The 18747-nt window shown below is 26.5% G+C and overlaps 1 protein-coding gene across 1 annotated transcript; it reads left to right on the forward strand.

The window, feature by feature from the left end:
- Nucleotides 1-7924: 7924 nt before the first annotated feature.
- On the forward strand, nt 7925-17467 carry LOC113389569 (larval cuticle protein 1-like). The gene is made up of 3 exons (XM_026626589.1): nt 7925-8124; nt 14939-15133; nt 17410-17467. Exons 1-3 carry the CDS (start codon nt 7925-7927, stop codon nt 17465-17467), a joined length of 453 nt encoding a protein of 150 aa, XP_026482374.1.
- Nucleotides 17468-18747: the final 1280 nt, after the last annotated feature.

The raw sequence follows: 18747 nt of genomic DNA on the forward strand, positions 1-18747 counted from the left end.
TCATCATTTTTAGAATTCAATTACTTTTATATTTTTCTCGTAAGGTAAGTTATAGTAATCGTCCAAAAATAGAAGATGAAAATTTTTGTATATCTTCACGTTTTAAAGGTTTCTGAACATTTTGGCATACCTTAGAAAAAATTGATGTGTGCAGATACAAAGTTTTGTCGACGATTTTGTAAACACGAATTAGCCGATTTGAATAATTCAAAAAACATTCGATTCCTATTGATAGGGAGAAGTGGGATTCGTTTTTGGCAAAGGCAGGCCCAGCCGTTTCGGAGATACGGGGCAAAAAGTATCTAAATTAAAAAGAAACTTCTTTTCTCAAAAAACGTTAATTTTTTTTTTTCAATATATCAAAATTCTCAAAAATTTAATTTCTCAAATAATTAAATTTTAAATAAATTTTAAAGCTGTTTTAAAGAATTTTAATTTTTAGTACGGGAAGTTCAAGCAATTTGCCTTAAGGCACGATGCCATGCAGCACTAGTTCTATTTATTTCTTTCGACAAATCTACGAAATTATAATTTCTTAAACCACTTAAAATGTTTTCTATCGTCCTTTACTCTGATGCAATTCCTATATAAAACTCCAATCCGATTATTTATGATTGATTTTAAAAATCCATTTGCGGTACAAGAAGCTTTGCCATGTAAAAATTCATAAATTTAAATTCTGACCTTCGACACAAAATTCGCACGATCGAAATGACACAACTTCGAGTTCGATATAAAAAAAAAGAAATAGATTTAGATTTCATGAAAGGAAAAAATAATGTATATATCTTTGAAATTAACATTTAATAAAAATTATTGGCGATTGGTTAAATGTCAAAGAATTATATGGCGATAAATGATGCATCTTTGGAACTTGATGAGAAGTTGGTTTTCTCGACGTTTCAAGTCGTTCTGAATCGAATGGGACTAAATTTGTAAAAAGTATGTGTGTGTGTGGATATATGGATGTGAGCCGAATTTAGACCTTTCCCCAAAAAATATATGGACCGATTTTAAAAAAGGATAACAGCAGACTATTGTTTGTTATTTTAGTGCGACGAATATTTTTGACCAGATCAAGGTTATATACATTGTTATCTCTGTAAAAAATGTACCCATGAAAATTTATATTTTGCATTCAAAAGGACTCTGACAAATTTTTGAAAAAAAAAACACATTTCTATAATGATGATTTAGCTGGGAGTTTTACTGAATATAGTCAGATAGTTGTTTGTTTGATATGTGTTATTTGTTGTGATATAATTGGTTTGGTTTCTGCAATATAATTGCTCAAAGTCAAATTGCACCTTTGATGTGCTTTCATAAAATCATAAAAACTATTAATGTCAATGTTTTATTTTTAATTTAAATTAAATGACTCTTTAAATTGTATTATTTAATTCATTGTGTGATTGAAAACTGCTTTAATTTTTTATAAATTAAACTAAATTGCAACATTTCAATTTTATACATAGTTACTAAAGATAAAAAAAAAACTGAATTAAAAGTCAAACAAATTTTAAGGATTTTTTTTATTCTATATTTTATTTACAACTATCCAGTTAAGGACATTTAATACATTTGTGGAATTTAAAGGAAATTATGAGGAAAGTTTTAGAAACTATCTTGGGTTTTTTTGTGGATAAACTCGAAGGATTTTTTTTTTAAATCATGTGATAGAAAATTTTATCCTACATTTGTGAAAATTTTATTTTATATTTTATGTGATAGAATATGTTATATGCGGAACAAAAATTGTCTAAAGAGAAAAAATCAATTGAACAAATTTCTCTTTTTTAAATGCTCAATTAAGTAATTTTTGTTTTTGTATACTTCGAAACAATGCTCTTTTTCTAAGTGATATAAAAAATACAGCAGGTAATTAAAGGATATTTTAAATATAATACTTGCTTGCTCTTAATGTTTTAAATGAGTTTTAATTTTTTACTCAATTATTTGCAAAGAAACAAATGCAATAAAAGTAACTCAATATAACTTTTGACTCAGGAATTCCGAGATTTATATGAATTTTGCAGCTACAGCGGCGGCATCTGAGTGGAGAGGGTTAAATTGTTAATTGAGCAAAAAATGTTAAAAGTTTTTGCAACATTTTTGCCAAAAAATCTGAAGTGATTTTAAAAATTCAAACATTTTTTGAAAGATTCTATTGTGATATCTGATCAGTTTTTAGTCGAAATCTGTTTGTCGAATTTCTTCGTAATTATTTGAAAAACAATCTGTTCGGACATTTTACTAAAACTTAGCATATTGATATATAAATATATACATATATATATATATATATATATATATATATGTTCTTTATATGATCAATTAGCGAAAGAATCGCGGAATCGTAAAAAAAAGTTCTATCGCCATATATCACGCAATTAAATTTTTTATGGGGAAACAGACAAAAGCCGAAAGATGACACTGATGACAAATTAATTTCGAATATTTTTGACAAAATGATTAATGAATTTTATCAGATCTGCCATAAGATTAAATGACACTTTTAAAATCTGCATTTTTTAAAGAGATATATATATATGATTTTATCTTTGGTTTAAACACAGAACAATCGAATTTTTAACTTTTCTTAGAGTAAGTTTTTGTAATTGTCTAAAAATCGAAATTGAAAACTTTTGCATATATTCACGTTTCAGAGGTTTCTGAACATTTTTGTATACCTTAGAAAAAATTGATGTGTGTGTATACAAAAAGAAAAAATTATTAATACACAAACATAGACAAGATAATAAAAAATACATAATAAGTCAAGGATGATGAATTTACAATTTTTATGTTCCCGAAGGAGAAATTTAATATTTTTACCAGAATTTGCTAATTATGTTTTCTAGACATGTCTTAATAGTTTGGGAACAAATTTGCAAAAAATATGTGGAAAATTTGATCTTTCTTATATTTGACTTTACTTATATTTTATCTAACAAATCATCAGACTTCTAATTACCCAACCTTCGAATTCCAAACTTTTTTTATCACCAAAAGCCCTTTTCAACTACCACCAAATGATTTTATTTACATTCAGAATATATTTTAATAATTAGAGTATATATTGTGTATTTTAACTGGAACTGCCTACAATCTAAATAAATCTAATATTTCTATAATTTACAACAAAAAAATTACAAATTGGATACATTTTATTATTCGTAATTGAAGAGAGAAAATTGATAAGAAAAGCTTAATGAAACAAGTATTTTTCAAAAATCAAAAAATGAAAATTCTTATATATCTTCACGTTTTAGAGGTTTCTGGCATACCTTAAAAAAAGATGTATGTGTGTGTGTGTATGTGGATACAAATTTTCGTAGACAATTTTGGAAACAAAGTTCAACCGATTTGAACAATTCAAAAAACATTCGATTTCTATTCATAGGGAGACGTGCTGATTAGTTTTTGACAAAAGTAGGTCCAGCCGTTTTTGGAGATACGATGCAAAAGGTGCAGAAATGACAATTAAATTAAGTTTATGAGAGAACAGTAAAAATTAATTAAAAATCAACTAAAATCGAGGCAGGTCCAGCGATTTTAGAGATCTAGAAAAAAAAGTTAAAAAAATGCCATTTGGGGGTCGAAAATCAGATATTTTGTAATTGGAAGCAATCGATATGAATAGGTATCAAAAACTTTTTAAAAAATGTCAAAAATAAAAAATTCAAAATTCGATATGAATATGTATCAAAAACTTTTTAAAAAATGTCAAAATTGTCAAAATAAAAAAAAAAAAAAAAAATTGTTTTTAAAAAATTTCTAAGTTTTTAAAAAATATCAGTATTTTCTAAATGACTTTTTTTTTCATTATTCAAAATTTTCAAACGTTTTCACAATTTTCAAAAGTGTTTAAAAATATTCAAAATTTTCAAAAAAAAATAGATTTTTCCTTTTCGGAGCTTATAAGAATGTGAAATTAGAAGGCGGGAAGTTCAAGCAATTTGCTTTAAGGCATGATGTCATAAAGGCATTTTCGTATATTTTTTTAAGAGATTTTTTTATTTTTTTGTCATAATTTTATTATAACCAGACAATTTGGATTGTGAGTTTGAGAATAGTTAGAAATTTAAGGAAAATGCATATTTTTGTTCAGATTTGTACATGTCAATATTATTTGTAATTTGATAAGAAACAATTCTCTGAAAGTTTTAGCTCTTAATGTCAATTTTTAGATATTGCGCAATTCAATCAAACTTCATATGGAAATAGCATGGAAAAAAATTTGAAAATTGAAAAAAAAATTTAGGTAAGACTTAGCGACAAAAGTGAAAATTCGTGCCATATTTTATTGAAAATTCGGCGCTCCGCAAAATTTTTTAAAATTTTTTCATGCTATTTCCATACAAAACTTTGATTGAATTGCGCTCTATCTAAACGATAATATTAAGAGCTAAAACTTTCAGAGAATTGCTTTTTATCAATTTGGAATCATTTGAGCTCTTGGGAGCAAGGAAATTCAAAAATGACCATTTTAAGGACGACCCTAATATATATATATATATATATATATATATATATATATATATATATATAGCTTATCTAAGAACTAGACACCTAACATTAAACTTTGTCTAATTACCCAACCTTCGATTACCAAACCTTTTTTATTACCAAAGGCCCTTTTCAATTACCACCAATCATTTGGATTGCCCATCCAAATGTGCTCCATCATCTAATCAAAACCATGTTTTCATTCCAATTTTTTTCTCTCATGTTCTTGAATTATTCGATATTCGATTTTTTTCATCGATAACAACGTTCACTTTCGATTAATATATAGATAGATAGATCTTCCCAAAAGAACTCGTCTAAAAATCTTCTAAGATGATGATGATGATCTACTCTTATGTCATCAGAAAAGAAGGGGCCCATCTTTATGATATAAAAACAAATTTCAAACTATACGATCTCATCAGTTTTAATCAGAACTCGTTTATCGTGTGATTTTTTCAAATCCAGGATAAAAAATTTATTTTAAAATGAAAGCTGTGAGTAATAATTGATTTATTGAATTTGTGTACTGAGATTTTCTTAATTGGTGTCTAAGTTTCCAAAATTGCCTTGTAGGAAATTAGGTTTATTTAAATTACTTTTTTTAAAAGTGTTACAAGTATTAGTGATGTGGTTAAAAACATAAGTGTATACACACTGGATTATTAATAAATTAATTAATACATGTTTATTATATGATATTATTTTGCACCTAGTTAATATAGAGTGGTTTACTTAATTTGTTTTTGCAAAATACTTTATATTTTTTTCATTTATTTGAAATAGTCACAGCTATTTTAAATAAGTAAAAAGTACTGTTTTTGCATTTTTCCAGAAATAAATACTTCAACTTTAAATGCCTAAAAAATATAGAGTTCCAAAGATCAAAATTTTGATTTGAGTATTTTATTTTTTGCATTTTATTTGTGCAAATTCAAGTGTTTATTAAATTTGTTTTTATCTGTTTGTTTTATTTGTTTTTAACTGCAAATTCAAGTATTTATTAAATTTATTTGTCTTTTATATTTTTATTTGTTTTATGAAAAATTTCCAAATAAATTCCAGAGTTTTGTTAAATTGTTTTTAGCAATTTTGTTATGAGCAATATAAAACAATAACAATTAATATATTTCTCATTTAATACTTTATTTTTTGGATATGGTAATGATTTTTGTTTTTATTAATAAGTTTAAAAAAATCTCAATATTTACAAACTAATGTCATTAGTTTCTTTATATGATTAAAAACAAAGTTGTATTAAAATTAACAAAAAATTCAAGTTTGAAAGTTGTTTTAAAGAGTGAATAAATTTTTACTATTTTTTGGATTTGCAAAATTAAAATTGCAAGAAATAAAATATATAAACATATAGTTACGTTTTCAATTGTGAATGAATTAAATGTTGGAATTTTTTATACTTTTTTAATATTTTTTAAATATTAAATAGGTGCAAAATGGTAATATATGATAAACTTTCATTACTACCGAAGAAAGCTATTTGAGATTTGAGATCAATTAAAAAATATCAAGTTATACAATACAATCGGGAGTTAAAATGAAAAAAAATTCATTTTTATATATTTTAAAACTTCATTATGAATTGTATTTATCTGCAAAGGAATTAACGAGAGAAAATATTTTTTATTGCAGTATAAACGATTATAAATTGATAAAATATGAAGAATAATCAATCATATAGCTATCAATATTATATTTAAAATTTATTAAATTTTGCAAATCCATGTATGAAAATAACGAATTTTAGCCAAGAACAAGTGCTGGTTTAGTAAATTCTAATTCAAATAATCTAAGTCTAAGAATTTGTATAAATATAAAAATTGTGAAAAATTATTCTTAATTAGCATGCGTGTCATCGTGATACATTTTTAGTTTTAATAAGGTTTTTTTATAGTATAGTTTAATTTTCTTTTTATTTAAATTTAATGTTCAAGTCGATAGTAATGAAAAGACAGTATTAAAAAGTTTAGTTAAAAAAATGATAAATATCAATAATTTTACAAAATTAATAGCAAAATCTATTTCTTTCATTATGAATATATTTTGATTAATAACAAATCATATTTTTATTATTTTATACTATAATTCTGCAGGACTTTTTGTGCTTTTGTGCTTTTGTGTTAAATCTGATAAAACCCACACGTTTTTTAATACTATTTAATATTAACTATTTGTAAATTGTACAAAAATTTACACAACTTATAACTTTGAGTAAGAATAAAAATATCCGGAAAATAAAACAAAGAATAAAATCATAAACGTTTTCTGGTTTATATTGTTTGAAAGCTAATATAGAGGATTTAAAATTAAAATTATAATTTGTAACCGTGTATAAAAAGAACTATAACAAAATTTAGTATTTTAAGAAATACTTAATGAATATATGCCCAAATATAAAATTAAATTTGGAACTACTTGCACGAGTTTTCAGATATCTACTACTTTTACTCGCATTTTAAAAATCTTTATATTTTATCAATAAATTCATATCACACAATATTTATATAAAAAATATAATCAATAATGAGATTAATTTATTAATGCAAGAAATATTAAATGTGCATAAGTACGTAAGAAATTTTTCTTTTTTAGAAAGTTGCAAGTAAAGAATTGTTTCTTCTCAATTTCTAAAACTTTTGAAATATTTATAACCCATAATTTAAAAAAAAAAATAGCGTACTGTTCGTTAATATATTTATATTTTTTTAGATAGAAAACCTGAAGATGGAATGTATCTGGTTTCAAAACGTCGTAATACTTTATTTCTTGAATTCAATGTTCGTGAAAAAACAAATATATATATATATATATATATATATTAGGGTGGTCGTTAATATGGACTATAACATGGTTCATATTTTATTGCTACCAGGGGCTTTAATGCTTCCAAAGTTTTAGCTCTTAATATTAACTTAATATTAATTCAATCAGAGCTTTGTATGGAAATAGCATGGAAAAAAATTCTAAAATTTTAAAAATGTTTTTTAGGTATAACTTAGTGGTAAATGAATTAAAACTGACGCTCTGCCAAACAGGATTTTTAAAATTTGTTTTGTAGAGCGTCGAATTTTTAATAAAACTCATTCAATTGTTAGCTAAGTTATATCTAAAAAACATTTTTTAAATTTGTGAAAATTTTCTCATGCTCTTTCCATACAAAACTTTGATTGAATTGCGCTCTATCTAAAAGTTAATATTAAGAGCTAAAACTTTCAGAAAATGGTTTTTTATCAATTTGAAACCATTTGAGCCCCTGGGAGCAAGGAAATTCGATAATGACCATTTTAAGGACCACCCTAATATATATATATATATATATATATATACATATTAATCTCATATTTCCTTTACTCTCTTCTCCCAGTTTCTGATCCTCTCCGCCGTAGCCTGCGCCTGCATGGCCGCCCGCCTGGAGGGCCACAACCCTGCTCCTTTCTCGGCCAGTCAGTCCGGAGGACACGGCGACTTTTTGCAGGCGCCCCTTCAAGGGCCAGCCCCTGCCCATCACGCCGTTGGAGGCAGCAGCAGCTCCGGTGCCAACGTCGCCATCCTTAGACAGGAGAATGTCAACAACGGAGATGGAAGCTACCACTATGCGTGAGTAGAAAATTAATAATTGAATCATGAAGTATACTTACAATTATATAATATTAAATGTAAAAGTAGCTGCGGTTTGTGAAATAACTAATGGGGTGTATGGCATTGTGCCTTAAGGCAAATTGTTCGAACTTCCCGTATCGTAATTAAAAATCTCAAAATGTGTACACATTATGAAAATCTCTATAAAATATCTGATAATTTGATGTGCATATGTCTAATAATCATTTTTGACCGCCAAATGGCTCATTTTTTTACTTTTTGCTTTATATCTCCAAAGTCGTCGGACCTGCCTTTCCAAAAATTCGAACAGTTCTTCATTTAGTCAATACAAATAAAATGTTTTTTAAATTATTCAAATCGGACGCTCCGTTATCTTAAAAACTGAGTTACCGTTTTCGGCACTTTTTGCGCCGTATCTTCGGAACGGCTAGACCTGCCTCCGCCAAAAACTAATCAGCACGTCTCCTTATCAATACAAATCGAATGTTTTTTGAATTATTTAAATCGGTTGATCCGTGTTTCCGAAATCGTCGACGGAAATTTGTATCCGAACATACATACACGCACACACACACACATACATTCATTTTTTTCTAAGGTATGCCAAAATATTCAGAAGGTTTTGTAACGTAAAAATCTATAAAAATTTTCATTTTCGAATTTTTTGCGATTACTATAATTTGCCCCACGGGAAGTTAACTAGTGGGGTGCATGGCTTCTTGCCTTAAGGCAAATTGCTGGAACTTTCCGTACCGTAATTATAAATCTATATAAAATACCTGATAATTTGTTGTGCATATGCCTAGTGATAATTTTTGACTGCCAAATTGCATTTTTTTACTTTTTTTCATAGTGTAACACACCTTTCTAAAAATTTGAACTTCATTTCGTCAATACAAGTAAAATGATTTTTATTAACTTCCCGTAGGGTAAGTTATTGTAATGGGCCGAAAATCGGAATTGAAAATTTTTACATTTCTCGACGTTTTGAAGGTTTCTGAACATATTGGCATACCTCAGAAACAATGGATGTGTGTGTGTGTGTGTGTGTATGTATGTATGTATGGATACAAATTTCCAGTCACGTTTTCGGGCGCACGGATCAACCGATTTGAATGTTTCAAAAAACATTCGATTCTTATTGATAGGGAAAAGAGCTGATTAGTTTTTGGCGAAGGCAGGTCCAGCCGTTGCGGAGATACGGAGCAACGAGTGCAGAAAATAGAAATCGACTTTTTGAGAGAACGGAGTATCCGATTTGAATGATCTAAAAAACATTCAATTAGTAATGATTGGGAGAAGTGTTTATTAGTTTTTGGCAAAGGCAGGCCCAGCCATTTTGAAGATACGGAGCTAAATATGTAAAAAATGGCAGTTTTTGAGAGAATTAAGCGTCCGATTTAAATGATTCAAAGAACTTTCTGCTTGTCTTAACAAAATAATTGATTTTGAAAAAAAAAATTTTGTTTCAACTTTTTTTTTCGAAAAAAATTTTTTTTGTATATCGAAAATAAATCTGATTTTATTTTTAATTCTGACTAAAGCTCTAATATACTTTGAACAAATAATTTTAACTTTGCAATTCAGTTTATATAATTCTTATGAATATTAGACAATGTTACAATATTAATAATAATCTATTTGAAAACATTTAATATTCTTCGAACATTTCGTTACTGTACGGGAAGTTCCAGCAATTTGCCTCAAGGCACGATGCCATACACCCCACTAGTTTAAATTCAAATGTACTCATTTTTTCACAATATTTTTTATATTTGAAGTACATATAGCTTTGCACTAAAAAGTATAATTAGATGTGCATTTTTTACATTAGATACATTTTTATTAGTATATATTTGTTATTAATTTTATTAGCATGTTTAGTAAATAATATTACAAGTATCATTTTCTACACACCCAGGTGATTATATCCATATATAGGACTAAATGTATTAATTAATTTGTTACTTAAATTTGAAAAAAAAGTAAAAAGTCTTATAGAAGTAGGTAAAAGTCATATATCAATTAAATTGACAAATGCTATTTCGCAACTGTTGAAGAGTTTCTTTTCAGTTTTTTTTAAATATTCTATCATTTACAAAATTCGCAGATTTGCAAGTCATAAATCTAGAGGCCTATTATAAAAGCACAATGATATTAAATGAAAAAATAATTTACCACTTCAAATAAAATGTTAAGCAATACTATTGATGACATATTTTGTCAAATTGTTAACAATGAATCGAATTGTAATTTTTTTTTTAAGTATTTACATTTGACATCAATCGTACATACAAAGACGCTTTGTAAAGAATTAAATAGATTTAAAAAAAAAAGTAGAATTGGTTACAGAAATGATGTTTATTTTTAAAAACTTTAAAAAAAAATTTAATAATATAATTATAACTAGAAAGGATCATTTGGTTGCTTTCTAATTTTATATCATTTTAAATTTTTTGTCTAAAATAATGATAAAGTAAGATTTTGCTTGAAATAATAATAATTCTTACTGATTGCGGCTTATAGTTACGAATAAATTAATTAATATTTCAACAAATATATATATATGTATATACATATATATATATATATAATTACATATATATATATATATATATAAATACATATATAAATATAATATATTTAAAATAGTAACAATTCCACTTACTATTTCAACAATTTACTTCAACATCTATCTCTCGTGCAAAATTACTATCAATTTTACAACTCGGCGCAAACCGGATTTCTCAAAAATAGTAAAACCTTTATTATGCGGTGTTATAAAATATTCAAAAGGCAACAGAATTGAATCTTTATTTTTTATGAATAATATAAGATAACATCTTATATCTTTCGGTTTCATCAAAACACTATTACTTAACACTCGACACCGAATATATTTTGGAATGATGCCTTCGGGCTAAATGAAGATTTTTGTGATGGTCCAAGTTCACCCACTTAATAGACAAATATTAATTTATATATATATATATATATATATATATATACATATTTGTCAAAATTGGGTAATAAACCCTGAACCCGCACAAATGACCTATAAGTATCTTGAAATTCACAGCTCGTGGGCCAATTTCATAAAAATTCCTCAAGATTTTATTTATTTATTTATTTTTCCCTGAACAAGCCATCATAATCGATGATAATATATTATTGCATTAATAAAACTATCTTATCTTTTACTGTATATACTTATATAAAAATTAGACCAACTATAAGACTATTTCAAGCATAGTCAATAAATTTATTGGATCAATGAAAAGGTCAATTTTTGGAGATAAAAAAAGATTTTTTGGAGATAAACATTAAATAAATTTATATGCAATATATAAATTAATTAACAAAATAGATATCTAAAATAATTTTATACGAATTCCTGATACAATAATAAAAAAATTAATAATAATGATACGAAAACAAGAAATAATTTTGGACTTCTTTTTATGGTAATATTTATGGTGTGTCACAGATCAGAAAAAAATTTTACTCTCGAGATAATTGATTCAAATGAGTGATTTTTTATACAATTATTTTAATTGTTAATTGAGCTCGAATTGATCTTATTTGTTTCAGTCTTTATAATATATGTTTGTTTTCTTTTAAAAAAATGTAAGCTCAATAAATGTCTCAACTATATGAATTGTGTGCAAATAATTGAAAATAACGATGTCAACAAGAACTTTATCTAAACACCAATTAATTTAGAATCAAATTTCGACACTAATACAACTTTTACAATTTAATATATATATATATATATATATATATATATATATATATATATAAAAGGTCCTCTCATGTACATCTTGCCTTCATGTCAACACATTTAGAGGTTACGAAATGATCGAATCAAAAAATCGTTTTTATTATGTGTGTTATATGCAAATCATTTAGAAAAATATAAATATTTCTGACTAAATACTGGATTTATAGATGTTATGAAATTATGTTGTCACATGTGTATATATATATATATATATATATATATATATATAAATTTCTACTTGTGTTAGTTTACGCATCAATGGCGAAAATGTCGGCAATAAATTACGATTTTGTATGAATTCATTATTAAAATAAGCATATTAGAACAGATGCGTTATTTTAATGAAATGTTGATTGAAATTCAAAAATATTAGGAAAGATTTCAACGGCCTTCAATATGAATGTAAAAGGCTACGGTTAGTCGAAATAAATTGATTTTCTTTACTAAACTTTTAAATCATTTTGTAATATATAAATCATTTATCATTTATAATATCATAAATCATTTATATTATCATTTCAGTGATAATATAGAAGACAATGTTCAAGAATTAAATGAAGAATTAGTATATTTTATTCAAAATATGCTATATAAATGAAATAAGTACTATATTTTTATAATATAATTGAAAAATTTATTTAAAGTTTAGAATAATTGATCGCACTATAATTAATAAAAAGTTTGCTTGAAATTCATTTATTGAAAATCGCATGGATTAGGTTATAGTTGAAGCCCTAGATGTTATGGGAAATACGTTCCAAAGTGACAAAAAAGTGTTGAAAACTATTTTGTAATATGCAATATCTTAAGTATAACAGATCCCATATTAAAAATTTAATTCTTCAATAAGGTTTTTCAAATTAAATGTCACGTTTTTAATGCTTGTAGAAACAACTGATGTGAATTTCATGTTGATTTGAGTAAAATTTTGCTAAAAATATATTTTATTTATTGAGTAATAAATAAGGTTTACATTTTCACATAATATATTTGGTGTGTCTATAACAAACTACATTTAAATATATCAAAATGCAAAATTCTTAATTTTTCACATAAGCGAGTTCTAATACATTATGAATAATTAATCCCTAACATCTGCATTGATAGATTTAACAAAATATCAGGCTTAGGAGTTTTATTTGAATCTGGTTTGTTTTTTACCGATCATATAGCTGATATTTGTAACAGAGCACATAAATCTTTAGGAATGATACTGAAAAATTGTTAATAACTCAATTCAAATAATGCACTTCTTTGCATGTACTATTCAAATGTACGTTCAAAGTTAGATATGGTTTGATCATTCGGTATCCTCATCAGATCAACAACTCTAAAAGTTTAGCGAAAATTTCTAAAATATCTTTATTATAAAGCATAAATAAAATTTACCCTGAACCAGGCTTTGACCACAACACTTTATTAAAAGAATTCGGTTTACCTTCTCTTGCCTCACGTCGATTTATCTGTACTATTATGTTCTTATTTAAACTTTTCAATAATGCTATAGACTGTCCTTTTATTCTTAACCAACTATTCTTCAATGTTCGAAGACTATCTACGTGTTCACAATTATTCTTTAATTATCCTGCTCCTAAATCTAATTCTCTCTTAAATTCGCCTTATGTCCTCTAACTTTAACTTAATTAATAATGAAATAGATATTCACAACACTTCACCTAATCAAATAATCTCTATCTGCACAAGTTAACCTTTTTATTTTTTTTTCCAAATATTTTTCATTATTTTATCTTATTCTGTAAATAAATAATATTGTTACATTCTGTATTATATGTAATTTTATGTTAAGCACATTTTTAATTTTACTATATTGTAATTTTGTTTATATGGTTATCCTATTCGAAGAAATCTGTGGGCTATATATTTAAAAATAAAATAATTTTTTTTCTCAAAATCATCGATAGCGGCAAAGACGGCCAAAGGCAATGAAGACGGATTATGTCAAAGTTTTCTTTATTGGTTCAAAATGACTTATAAAGGATTTTGGGTATAATACATATAGTTCAGTAAACGGAGAGGAAAAAAGAGTATAACCTTTTTTTCTTTTTAAAAAAGTTTTTATAAAATCGTGAGTTTTCTGAAAATAGTTTGTACTAAAGTAGTGAATCTGCTAGAATCCATCAAGATATCTATAATTAAGTGAATTCTAGATGGAATGTGAATTGCTTTAATTCTGGTGGAAATGGCGCTCATTAAACCATATGGTTTAAAAGAAAAAAACTTCGTAAATGCTTCTTATTTGCATGATAGCTCACTAATTTTACACGTAACAAACTTGTAACAGCACTCATTTTAAAGCTTATGTTGAGCACTATAAAACTCAATTTCACCGAAATGCATAAAATGTAAAACCTCGACACTAGATGGCTTTAAATACAACAATTAAATCTTGAACAAAATAAAAAACGAATTTGCTCTTTCAAATCTTGCTTAATATTTTTCCTAGAACACTTTATGTAATACCGATTTATTAAGATTTTTATTGACATTATTTTGTTCATTACATGATTTTCGTTAAAATGTATATTTTAGGAGATATTTGCAAAAAAAAACGAAGAAAAACGCCAAAAATATATGAATCTTTAGTGGCCAGGAACTTGAAAAGTATTAGTTTTTTTGAAAAACTATAGAATACATTTTTTTCTTATAATTAGTTCTTCTATCGATTTCCGACGTTATTTTGAAAAAATGTAATTACACGATTGAGAAGGGGTGTCATTCTTCCGGGGGGTGATGGCGCAACCCGAATTGTTTTCACTTTTGAACTTGAGGGTAAGATGAAACTAATTCCAAAATTTCATTCAGTTCGGAGAACAGTAAAAAAATTCAAACCTAAAACGCTCCGTTTACTGTACTAATATTGGAATGCGAAAAATGACATGTTTTGCCGCGAATATAGGAATTGGGTAGCAATTTTTTTTGGCCGCGAAAACGCGATTGAAGGAAGAAACAAGGAACTTGTACTGTATATCATTTTTATTACCATTAACTCTAACTTTTATTTTTCAGTTTCGAGAGCGCCGACGGCACCAAACAAGAGCAAAAGGGCGAACTGAAGGACTTCAACGACGGCGAAGAGCCCTCCTTGAGCGTCTCCGGCTCTTACTCGTACACCGATCCTACCGGCAAGGTGCACACAGTCCATTACACCGCCGATAAATACGGATATCACCCAGTAACCACGACGCAACAGAAACAAGCACCGTGAGTAGAAAAAAAATTATAATAGAACTCATTATTAACTTCCCGAAGGAGAAGTTTATGTTTTCATCAAAAAATCCGATTCGCTAATTTTATATTTTCTCGACGTTTCAAGCCATTCTGAATCGAATGAGACTGTGTGTGTGTGTGTGTGTGACCAGATTTTTTGCCGTAAATCAAAGTTTTCTCAAAAACGGCTGAACCGATTTCAAAAATTTTAAAGCCGTTTGATGTATCTCAATGAGCACTATAGTTCCTAAGTTCTGTGCGACGATCGGCCGAGCCGTTTATTTGAAATTTGGAAAAAAGTGTTAAACCTTTCGTCCACATTTAAGCTCATACTACCGAATCGATTTCAAAAAATCAAAAACTGTTCGAAAGATATTAGTTGGGAATGATACTGATTAGTTTTAGGTGAAAATCTACCGAACCGCTTTCTTGTAATTAACCGTTGAAAAAAATTTAAGCCGATTTTTATGGAACTTTTTTTGGCGATATATATCATGGTCTTACAGAACTTACTGAAATATTATGGCTTTACGACAAGCAGTTTAATTTTAAAAATTCATCAAAGTTTGAGAAAATGAGTAATTTTTTTGATGTTTGTTAAAATTAAAATTGGACGATATACTTGATATAACAATAGAGTATTTGGTCCTAATGAACATACTAAACTATTAAAGTCCTACGGAAACTAGTTCAATTATAAAAATTGTAAATTTGTGGAAATTGGCTTTTAGAAAATACTCCGATTGGATTAACGTGTTCGCTTTTCAATGATTTGTAATAAATCCACTTGAAATACTTTTAATCACTCATAAATTAATTTATTTTTTATTGATTAGGTCGATTATTTACACATATCAGGAAGTTCATGTAACTTGCCTAAAGGCAAAATACCAATACTAACTAGATTTATATTATTTACATTGCGATGTTTCTTACGATAAGAAGAGTTCAATTCATACATACTTCTATCTATATTTGTTAAAATATTTTTTTTCATCACATTTACTATTTTTAAACATTTTTTCATGAATTCTAAGCTAATTCTAACCTAAGCAATCAATTTTAATAATTGTTTCACAAAATGCTTTAAATTTTTCAAACTTTTTTTAACGTTTACAAGTATTCGCTAATTGTTTTATTAATTCAAACAACATTTTATAAACAATCAAACTGTAAATAGAGATAACAATATATTATAGTATATTGATCTATTTATTTAATGTTTATTAATTTTTATAATTATAAAATTTGAGATAATAAAATAATTAGCAAGATTTTGTTTTCACCTTTTATTTCAATCAGTAAATTTTATGTTATTAAATTTTATTTGGTTTAATCAAATCTTTGTCTTTAATTCAATTTTTGCTAAAAATTTTAGAACATTAACAACTTTGTAAAAGAAAATTAATAGAAACAAAATTTCTAGCAAAAATTGTTTTTGGGAAGAAATGTTTAAAACGTCTTTGCATAAATTGAAATTATCATAAAATAATCAAAATTATAGAATTGATTGCGTTAAAGTTAAAGATGCAATTTACATGAACAAAAGTACAAAACTTTTTTACCACAAAACTCTTTAAACAACATTTTATTTTTTTAACTAAAATGCACATTTTAAATCAAATTTTCATTGCCATATGTTTTCCCAATTTAAATGTTGATATTAAATAAAATATAACTTATTTTTACCAACAAAAGTCTATAAGACAACTATAGACTATTCTACTGCACATTTAAATGCACATTTTATATAAAATTCTGGTCACTATTTATTCACTATTTATAAATGCATCTCTTATGTATTCATCGATTTATAATAATTATATATATATATATATATATATATATATATACATATAAATTTCAGTAATAATCATTGTATAAAAATAAATAATGTAATTAAAACAAAATTACCAATATTAATACCATATAGTCCTTCAACAAATTCGTTGTCTTGTCATTTCGGTTATCTATTTGTTTTATTTTTTAATTATACATTAGATTTAATTATATTATATACATTAATTTATTTAATAATCGAAACAAAATTTCATAAATTTTATTAAGTTTATAATTTTGTTTTAACTTCCTCAATCTTTTCATCCTTGACTCCAAAAATCTCGTTCAACGCCGAAAACTCAAATCCATCATTAAAAATTATGCAAATGCGTTGCTAATGAAGCCGTTTTCGTCATTAATAATTTGAAATTAGTTGTCAGAAATAAATAAATCTCGTATTTTAAAATATTTATTATCTTTTTCTATTTCAGATCGGCGAATGCCGCCTACTTGCCACCTTCGAACCAAGGCTATCATTATCAAAACTGATGATGAATCCAAGTAATTTATTTATTGTTTCGAATGACAGGCTTTTTTGGAAAATATATTTGGGTAGAATATATTTTTTGAAATTTGCTATCGTTCGTTATATCTAGCTAGATTATAATTTGATACTTACTTTTACTTTAAAATAAATGTTAGAGAAAATTACCGAAATGGTGTTTGTTTTATTGATCACTTTGTTTTAGTAATAAATTTGATCTGAGAGGCGATCATTAACATATAACATATAACATCGGGTATTTCATGCAACTTTCCTAAAGGCAAAATGCCACTTACACCCAGTTGTGTACGTGACAGATATAGAAAAAATATGCTATTTATGATGATTATTATTATTATAATCAGCAATCAGAACTCAAGTGTTCCATCAGCTGTTGTGATGTAATTCCTCATAACCCAGTGAAGGCAACCCAATGGTTGTCCATTCTGTTGGTGATGAAGTTATTATTAAATATTTAGAATAGTGTTTTGTTAAACTTTGCATTATTACCCCGTAAGGCTACTTTCACTTGGAATTATATTTAGATGTATATTTTCAAGTGAAGTCTGATATCACTACTGTTTGATATCAGGTTGTCCGAGACGGGAACAGTATCTGCAACTTTGATGGTGCAGGGCCCAAGCTCCTAGAGTTTTGGTGAAATTGCTGCAATTTTTTGGCCATTAGGGTTAATTTTCGTGAATAAGATTTCTAGGTCCAAATAATAAAAAATAATGACACGATGGCTCTAGAATCAAGACTGTTTGTTGAACTGTAAATTGAAAATGTTCAAGATTGATTGACTTTGGAAGAGTTTCATTTAAAAAAGAACCACTGCAGTGTATTAGGAAGTTTTATTGAAAGTTTGTGGTTTTAATCAGGATTGCTAAAAGGTGCAACACTTGTTAGTTTCGTAAAGAAAAATGTAAGTAAAAAACAAATACCTACAAATAACACAAAATTTTCTAATGCATTTCACTCGAAATGAGACACGTTTAGACATCTGATATGTGTCGTCATACAGCTAAAATTTAAAGAAAACGTTGATGATTTTGATTTGTATTACTATTTTTCAAATAAGTTATATTCTGATGGTTTTCTTTCGTCCACTCTTTACTCCAGGCATTTTTTAATGTTAAAATCAAGAACTCTTGAAGTTAAAATTATATTTATCAAATGAAGTGCAATGATTGCAGTTGTTGTTATATTGGAAATAAGTACTCAGTATGTTTCTAAACTAACATATTTATAATTTAAAATTTAAAAATGTAAAGTGACTAAAAAC

Source organism: Ctenocephalides felis, unplaced genomic scaffold (genome assembly GCF_003426905.1).
Source record: "Ctenocephalides felis isolate EL2017-DRISC unplaced genomic scaffold, ASM342690v1 CF-g0.4_SCAFFOLD_03573, whole genome shotgun sequence".
Taxonomy (NCBI): Eukaryota; Metazoa; Arthropoda; class Insecta; order Siphonaptera; family Pulicidae; genus Ctenocephalides; species Ctenocephalides felis.